This window comes from Gossypium arboreum, chromosome 2 (assembly GCF_025698485.1).
Source record: "Gossypium arboreum isolate Shixiya-1 chromosome 2, ASM2569848v2, whole genome shotgun sequence".
NCBI lineage: Eukaryota > Viridiplantae > Streptophyta > Magnoliopsida > Malvales > Malvaceae > Gossypium > Gossypium arboreum.
This window is the reverse complement of record NC_069071.1, coordinates 53,445,634-53,455,085: the sequence shown is the minus strand read 5'-3', so window position 1 is coordinate 53,455,085 and position 9,452 is coordinate 53,445,634. Positions and strand designations below refer to the sequence as shown.

Below are 9,452 nucleotides of genomic sequence, written 5' to 3'. Positions count from 1 at the left end.
AAATAGGGGAAACTTTAATGAATAAACTGTACTAATTGGCTAAGTAAAAAATTCTGAAAATTTTATGGGAGAAAGGTATATGAGTCTAGTTTCAAGGAAAATTAACAGAACTTAATTTGGAGTTTCGTAGGTCCAGATATAAATGATTTAGTAATTGTAACTTGATAAAACAGCTTAACCTGAACAAGTGTAATTGTACAATTATAGTGTTTTATCTTGAAAAGCATGTTAGTAATTGCTTATTAATTTTATATGGACTTACTAAGCATAAATCTTACCCCTCCTCTCCATTTCTTTAGTATTGGTAGGTCGGCTCGGGGTTAGAGATTGTCAGAGGTAGAATCACACTATCAAGCTATCACTTTTGGGAGAATTAATTCAAATATTAGAAATATCAAGTGAGTGGCATGTATAGGAAGCTAGTTTTATGACATGTATTATTATTATGATTTGGCCTAACCTATTGATCTACGTTGAGTTATCGTATATGGCCATGGGATGTGGCCCATATTCACTATGGTTTGTAAGCTTAATTAATCATGTCATGTTCTATGTTTTTGGTGTGATGAGGTAGTTAGCTTTGTTTGTTGTGCATGATTGGTGATACATTAGGGAAGTTGAATGCATACTTATGGATCATGAATTAAATATAAATAAGTAATAATGCCTTGAACATGAATGTTTAATGGACAAATTGGTAACCACAGTAAGATGGTATTAAATGAGAATAAGATTTGACATATCTAGTTCTAGTTAATGTAAGAATGTACATTACATACATGATGGTAGGCAAATGATACGTTGGTATTAAAATAGATGATATTGAATGTTATTGAACTCATGTATATGCTAATATCTTGTGTTGAGGTTGATAGTCATGGATGTTGGTTAAAGTGAAATATGTTTAAAATGAAAGACTTGTTGCGTGAAATTTTCCAGGTTTTCGTAAGTTCTCAGTTTAGTCCCGAAACCATTCCAAAGTATGTTTTGGGCTTCGTAGACCCAAATAAGGGACGTTATGCATGTGTCTGAACAGTTTTGAATTAAATGAAATTTTAGGGCCAGTTTTCGTTTGTGTGCATGTTTAAGTCCGGTAATGCCTCATATCCGGTCCCAGCGTCAGACACGGGTAGGGGGTGTTACAAATTCATTTTATTTTCATTTTTTTCTGTTTTATTTGTTTATTTGAAGTTTTTACATAATATTTGTTTTCAACTCTTATACATATTGTTTATTTTAATGTATTTATTGTTAATTTTGAACTTTTTCTTCATGTAATTTATTTCGTTTTTTTATATATGTATATACATTACTTATTTTTAGATTTTGTCATATATTATTATTATTATATTTTTTGAAAAAATCATTTTGTATATTATTGATTTTAGATTCTTTTCTCACATTATTTTTTGAACTCATTTATTATCATTTTCAAATTGTTTTACACACTATTTTGATTTGCTTTATATTTTTAAGTTGTTATATATGTCTTTTAATTCATTTGTCTTTGACTATCATGTTAGTTTGTAAATAATGTATATTAGGTGACCCTCACAAATTATTTTATTAGTGTATTCGATCTTGCTTATGTGACAATTGCATTTGTATATCATGGTTTCAAAGTAAAGAATACACCTCTTTAAAGCAAAACACTTGATATTATTATTCAAAAGTTTTCGAAAATAAGGCAATATTTCATGTTTGGAAACTCGAGAAATCGTGCCTTAACGTGCTAAGTTTTGATTTACTGCTTGACCAAATAACTGAATACCCAATGCATGAATTTTGAAAATGATAAGATGATCTTAGTTTCTAGTGTTTGAATTGTTGTATTCTAACGTACTGGATGTAATATTTCATTCCTTCGGAACAAGAGAGTCTTAAAATCCAATTCGAATATAAAAACATTTTTTAATGGAATCGTATTTTAAAATCTTTTTAAATTTTCGACATTAAAACATTAATTAATCAATTAAGTACAAATTTTTTAGCGTTACGAGAGTAATAACCCTTCCTCGTACATAATCGACTCCCAAACCTTTTTTTCCGAATTTCGTAAACTCAAAATCGTTGTTTTAATAAATCAAAATATTTTATTAAAATGATCAATCTTAAAATAATCTGATCACACATCAAAAAAGATCGGTGACGAATCTATTTTTATTTTTAAGTAAATTCTCATTTTTTAAGATAAAAATGATTGCGACAAGCATAAAGTAAAATGCAGTTCACAGTTATTACATTTAGTAGGACATTTCAGACAGATTGATTCCCTCAAAAGCTAACACAGATTCACTGTGTAACCAACCAACTAGGAAAGGCAAAACTCATGTTCAGTTGTGCTAACGAAGCAAGATTTGACATAAAAAACCAAGTTGAATTTCAACAACAGTTACTACACTCTAAAAACCTCAAGGAATGGTTCGTTGATACAGAGGCAAAGCTCCCAAAGCTTCCCGCTCTGCTCTCTCCTTCTTCACCTGCCAAATAAATCCAAAAAATTAATATTAAATCTCAAGCCTTGCTTCTATCAAACACCAATAACCATATACTAGATTAAAAATTCTATTAATCATATCCTATAAAAAAGGAAATTGGGTCGGCAGCATATGATTAACAACCAGTATAGCATGAAAATTGACGAGTACCATTAGCAAAGCAAACTAGAAGTTCTCAACCGCATAAAATCCCTCTCGGTAAACATTGCAACACTCCAAGTAAACTTCATACAAACAAGTTAATTTAGGAAAACAGAATTTAATAACTACAAATCTACCATTGTGACATGAATATAAAGAAGCAGAAGCATCCATCTTAATTTCATTAACATAATTTTTTTCCCGTCTATTAAAAGTTGCTTTAAGGACAATAGATAACAGTTAAAATCATCATCAGTTTCAGCCATACGGTCTTTTGTTGATGACATGGCACAATCCACACATTTAACATAATTTTTCTTCTTTAGAAGAATTAATAGTTTTTTAAGAAGGCTAAAAAAGTTCACTCAACCAAAAAACCTATCATTTTTTATACAGCGCCTAAACTACTCATAAACCCAATCTTTAAAGTGGGGTATGTTATGCACTTGAGCTACAATGCCTAAACTATTAATATTATTTTATTTAAACTATAATATGACTTAAAAAAAAAATTGAAGCATACCGCAACCAACTATAAATCCATCTTAGCATGTCATGTCACCACTAGAATGCCACGTCATCTAAATTAATGGGAGATTTTAACACCACAATTAATTATCTTTTCCATCAACTTGTAATAAGATTGTAAGGATTAAATTTGCTAAAATTGAAGTAGACGGGCTAAAACAGCGAAATTTAAATGGTAGAAGCAAATCCAAATTTCAACCATCACAATTATTATCCCAGAGGATTTTTTTTTTTTTTTAATATCATTAGATTCCAGAGGATTCAATTACAGTGATTGCAGTGAAATCTTCAGATCCAATACATATAATGACAATTCAATCCAACAAGGCAAATTTCCACATTAGAATAGTCGAGTACCAAAATAAAATCAGAATATAATATAAGGACTACAGTTAATAAGAGAAGTACAATCAATGAAATTTTACTATAAATCAGTGAATCAAGGGACAATTAATAACATCAAGGAAGTTGAATTTTACCAAAACCCTAAAAAGAGATGGATCTCTCCCTGATTAATCCTAAGGTTTTAGCCTTTGCTTTGATGAGCTGAAGTATCAATCCCAAACTCATGGTCGTAACGATTTAGTATGAAAGCCAACAATTTTTTACAATGAAAGAACAGTGGTTAGCAAAGTGGCGAGCAGAAATATGCAAGAAGCTCAAACATATGCAAACAAAGAACAAATATGCATGCAGCTTGTTGATGAAATTTTTGCTGAGAACAAAAAGTGTTCGATCAAAAGAAAGCTCAAGAGAATGGATAACATAGTTGTTGGTAAACAGGTGTGTAACTCTGGGGTTGATACATCATACCGAGGTAGACCCTTTAATTGAATAAAACCATACCATGGCAGCGTCTACTGCTCTCACTTATCCATTAACCCCTTCTAAACTCATATCCAACAACGCATCTTTTTCTTTAAACCCGATCCAAAAAACTCCCAACTATATCGGAAAAGTTTAATGGGTCTAAACTTGCTGGGATATTTTGAAAATTGTGAATGTTGGTAAGAAGTTTGAAGAGATTTATCAAATGGTGTTGATAAATGAGAATAATTTGTGGAGGTCCACATTCCCTATCGGTTTCAATTGTTAGTAATAGGAAGGTATAATGGTGTGGTAGTCATCGTATTTTTATAGGTCTTTCGAATTTCTATTTATAAGTCTTCAATAGTTTTTAGTTTAAAATTCAAATCCACACTTATTTGTACAAATAAGGGTAATAACATCTATAAAAGCTGTTTCCCTTTGAGCTAGACTCCAATTCTTTTTAAGCTAAGAAAAAGTCTCCCACAAAAGCTACAAACATACTCTAAAAAACAGAATGTTATTTTATATTTTAATATAATAAATATATAAGCACAAGCTTTGAAATTTTGAACTGACCAATATACCATTTATTGTTCAATATATTACTGAATTTATCATTTTAAATATTTTTTATTATTTATAAGCTTTATCACATTTATAAATAAGAAATTCAATTTTACTAAAATAATTGGTTACATAAATTTTTGATTAAGTAAATTTATTTAACAAATTAATCAAAAATTTACAATATTTATAAATAAGAATTCCGATTCTATAAAAAACTTTTATTAAATGAATTTATATGTTAATAAGTAAAAATAAATTTTATATTAAATTTTATTTTATATTTATTAGATAAAAAGTACTTTATATTTAAATTATTATGTTTCCATTAACCAAAAAGAAAGAAATATTAATTTTGTTTTAAATAGAAAATTTTAATTATTCATATCATAGTAACTTTATATTTTTCATATATGAAATTTTAGAAATAATACATTTATATAATCTAATGTAATATACTATGATTATATTAATTATATATTATCTATGAAGCCAATCTTTCTATTATTAAGAAAACACAAAATTAAATAGTAAATAATTTAATATACAATATATCAATTTTTCTATAGTTTGTATAAATGGTTTAATAATGATTAGAAAATTTTATTTAAATAGTCAAAATAATTTATAAACATTGATTATGCTAATTTGTTATTATTTTGAATAATGCCGATCTGTATTAGTTATATGAAATAAATCCATATTGTACATAGAATATAGTAAAATTGATTTAATTATGATTTGAATTTTTATTATTATAATATTTGAATTGTTAAATAAGTTAATATGTTTTAATTATATTCAACAATTTAAATAACAAATATTACTTTACAATAATTACAATAATTAAAATACATTACTCAAAAGCACGTTATTGACCATTTTCATATTTTTTAACAATTGACACTCTTTTTGTTTCTTTTCGGGAGGCAGGCCTTCACCCTTGCCTATTTTTTTAGCTCTCAAAAACAAGGGGTTTACACCTCTGTTCATCTCTTTCAAAACAAATGATAACATGCTTTGGTATGAAAGAGGAAAAGACAAAAAAGAAATAATTCAGTTTTACAAGACAAAAAAAAAAAGGAAATCCTTGCTCTAGTTATTTATATCAGATTGAAGCAGGCTTCTAAAACTTTAAGTTCTCCTAAAGGTCAAGTGCATCTTTTGAGTTTATCCAATAAATTATAAATTAAAATCTAGATTATAATACAAGAAATCATTAAATTTCTTTGAAATATATAATATATGCACCTTACCAGGGATTGTGATTATTCCTAGGTAATATAGGACCTTAAACCTACATTGATTTCTGCACCCTTAACAAAAGACCTACAAATTCAACACAAGCACTAATTCCCTACCCTGCTAAAAAAATAGAAAATGTAAACCATAACCTTATGCCGAGTTGTTGCAGTTTACATAACAAAGCACAGTTCAAGAGTCCATGATCCAAAAGAATTCAAGGGAATCAAGTCGATGAAGGATGTTACCAATCATGGTTTTCAAAACATACTAAGTAAGGACACAAGGATTCTACATATCCAGATTGAAATATACTAATTACTAGCCATACCATCTCACAATCACAACATCTCTCAGTTTTACAAAAACTATGTTCCGGTGGGAGAAAGGAAATGAAAAGAAAAACATATAAACATTATTTGGATAAACTTTTAAAATGAAATAAAGGAATGGGGTTAAGCACCCCTCTTTTTTCCTCAAATGTTCCATTGTTTTTTTACTACCAAAATTTCATACCAAGTCTGTTCTTCAAATTTCAAAGGCCATAACAATCTTCCCTAATAATTCATTCATAAACTTTTTCTTTAATTTGTGCCTGGATCTTAATTTTTGTTCTCACTTATTATAACCTCACAAAATCTTCTTTCTTTTTTTTAACAAGATAAAGATGAAGAAACATGTAAAATGGAAAAATTAATACCTATAACAATGGAGGTTTTAAACTTATCAAAACATAAAAATACATATACAAGTTTATAATAAATTTATTTTAGTAAGAAATGTTTCGGTTCTTGAATTTTCTCATTGGAATTAAATTTCAAAAATCATATTGGTCTCTATAAAAGATTCCAATCATACATTTTACTGATTCATAAAAAATACATCTTTTGATTGTTTTTCTTTTTCTAACAATTAAACCTAGTTAAAACATTTAATTTCACTATTCACATAATAATTTAATTAAACATTTCATTTGAAAGGACATAATAAGAACAATACAATACACTCATTCCTTACATTTCCATTCATTAAACAAAGGATCTTCATAATTTGTCCTTCCCATTACTCATTTAAGCACCCAAACAAGGGAATGGAGAATCTTTTCCCTTCTATGAAAACCTCTATATTTCTTTACTTACTTTTTCCTTTTTTTTTTTCTTTGCTAACTTCATTCCAAGCATCGCATAAAGTACCCATGTAGGAGACATATACCTCAAAGTAGACATGGGATATATGTATGACTTTCATGTTAGGAATACTTAGAATAAATAGAATACTCTTGTTCGAGCACTTATAGATGTCATGAAATTCCATGAAATAACCAAAGCCAAGAAAACGAAGCTCAAGGGAATTAGTAAATAGAGCTTTACAGTTCAAGAACTTACAAGAGCAAGGATATCTTGAAGATAGCTCCTAAATGGTGTCTGCATTTGCTGCAAAGGACAAAAAAATCCATTGAATTATAAGACCTCGAAGTATAGTCATGACTCATGAAGTGAAGATACATGTTCACATAAAAAACACTGATTAGCTAAAGCAATTTTTTTCCTCATGCCCTTTCTGCTTACTAAATTAAGAATGGTGAAGCGTACATGGATTAGAATTATAAAAATAATCAAAGATACAAATTGATGTTAACAAATATAGACATTGCTTAACCATAGCATATGAATTATGCAATTTTAGTTCCTTATTCTGCATCCGTTTTGTTTTAGTTTAATGAGATCAAGCTCTGAAGGTAAATGATAATAATAACTATAATTAAGGCTTCTATACTAATGGTGTTACCTGCTGATTACAAGCAAAATAAAGCACAAACTGTATCAACAAATCATAGTAAATAAATCAAGTGAATTTTTCTACCTCAGTTACATCCCAATCCGAGACTAAACGATTACGTACAAATACAAATTCGAGATATTAAAAAAAAAAAACTAAAGAGAGAGATATTGTTAAATCCAATCCGAATATACAGATAAACAGCAAACCACCCCCAAAAAAAAAAAGAAGATGAGAAAAATAATATTCTACAAAATCTGAAGTGAAAATTTAAAATAATATGAAAAAGAGGAAACCTGAAGGTTTTCGGGAAGATACTCGTGCTTCATCGAGAGGTCCATCGCACGCTTAAGGCGTTGGTTACGGGCATCGACGATCTCACGGGGCAGCCGGTTCAAAGCCTCCTTGATATCCAAATCATAGTAAGGGTCGTATAAATCGTCATAGCGAAGGCCTAAACAAATTGTCGTATTAAGTTTAATCGAATTAATTAAAAAAAAAAAGAGATTAGGGTTACATTTACGGGGAAAAGCGTACCGTATTTGCGGAGGCGCTTGGAAAGGGATTTCATGTGCAGAGCTGCCAACCAACTTTTCTTGGGATCCAGAAATGAATGCAAAAAGGACGACATTTTGGCTACTCCCTTCTTTCTCTCTAGCCTAGTTCCCTTCCAAGCCTGTGTCTCCTATTTATTTTGATTTCAAGGAAGAAAAGGCTCCTCATTTATAAGTGATGTGGCACCTAAATTTACGATCCACCTTGTATAAAAACGTCGTATGATGGTAATTAGACATGTTGATCTGCGGGTTGGAGCTGGGTTGATTGATCGCGTTAGAGTGTATGAATATTGAACATATAAATAGGCACAAAATATAAAGAGTTAAGAAGCAGTTTTTATTATAAATGAGATATCTCAATTGTAATATTTATAATGTTATAACCGAATATGAAGTATTTTGATGATCAAACTTAAAAAAATCGGGTGATAAGATGGATCAAATATGATATCATGCAACAAGAAAGCTAGCTAGCTAGCTAATTAGAAAGTACTATATTACCACAAATTCAATAATACCAATTTCACAAATTCAATAATAAGTTAAATGAAGTGATTGAATAACATCCATGTCAATAATTAATTATTAGATTAGGGATCTTGACTGATTAATTTTCTTAATTAGTCTAATTTTATCTCTTGGTTATCATTTTACTTAATTAAACAATTTAGTTCAATTTATATCTTAACATCACTAAACTAAATCGAGATAAACGAATTTATACTTGATAAGATCTCATTTCGATCTCACTTATCTAAATGTTCCTTGGATCATCTTCTAGATTTTTAAGTTTATTCAATTTAATCCAAATTTTATGATCTAGTCCCTAAACCTTAAATCAACTAATTACACTTCAATTAACCAACCACAAATTAATTTAGTTCCTACCCATTATCTGTAATATCCCGAAAATTTTTACAGTAAGATATTATCCTTGATATAGTAAAATAAGAAAATAAAGTGACAAAAAAGGAAAATTCTAAGTTATGTCAACATTAGGAAGTATATTATGATATATTAATTCAAGAAAGGATTAAATTGTAAAAGTGAGAAAGTTTTGTTGCACCAGAGTAAATACTCAAACTTTGAGGGGCTAAAGTGTAAATATGAAAAATTTGAAGGACTAATAGTGCAAATATTTTAAGGGTGGAATGATCTAGAAACTGAGAAAAATGGATGAATTAGGACTAAATTGAATAGAAAAAGAATTATGAGGGACTAAATCGTAATTTTATCAAATTATGTGATGATTTAATGATGAAATTTTTAAAGATCACAAAGGGCAAAATGGTCAATTGGAAGAGAGAGAAATTTAGAAAGTAATGATGATGTT

General features: G+C 28.9%; 1 protein-coding gene across 1 annotated transcript; it reads right to left on the bottom strand.

Moving 5' to 3' along the window:
* Positions 1-2,157: 2,157 nt before the first annotated feature.
* On the bottom strand, positions 2,158-8,386 carry LOC108476806 (cytochrome b-c1 complex subunit 7-2, mitochondrial-like). The gene is made up of 4 exons (XM_017779144.2): positions 8,100-8,386; positions 7,859-8,016; positions 7,169-7,216; positions 2,158-2,480 (listed from the first exon to the last, which is right to left on the bottom strand). Exons 1-4 carry the CDS (start codon positions 8,191-8,193, stop codon positions 2,412-2,414), a joined length of 369 nt encoding a protein of 122 aa, XP_017634633.1. The 5' UTR covers positions 8,194-8,386; the 3' UTR covers positions 2,158-2,411.
* Positions 8,387-9,452: the final 1,066 nt, after the last annotated feature.

Bases quoted from the DNA above. Each gene is read 5' to 3' on its own strand.
- LOC108476806 (XM_017779144.2), bottom strand. From the start codon at position 8,193: ATGTCGTCCTTTTTGCATTCATTTCTGGATCCCAAGAAAAGTTGGTTG. The intron at 8,017-8,099 runs GTACGCTTTTCC...CAATTTGTTTAG, and splicing joins CAAGCGCCTCCGCAAATACG to GCCTTCGCTATGACGATTTA. The intron at 7,217-7,858 runs GTTTCCTCTTTT...TGTCCTTTGCAG, and splicing joins ATCTTCCCGAAAACCTTCAG to CAAATGCAGACACCATTTAG.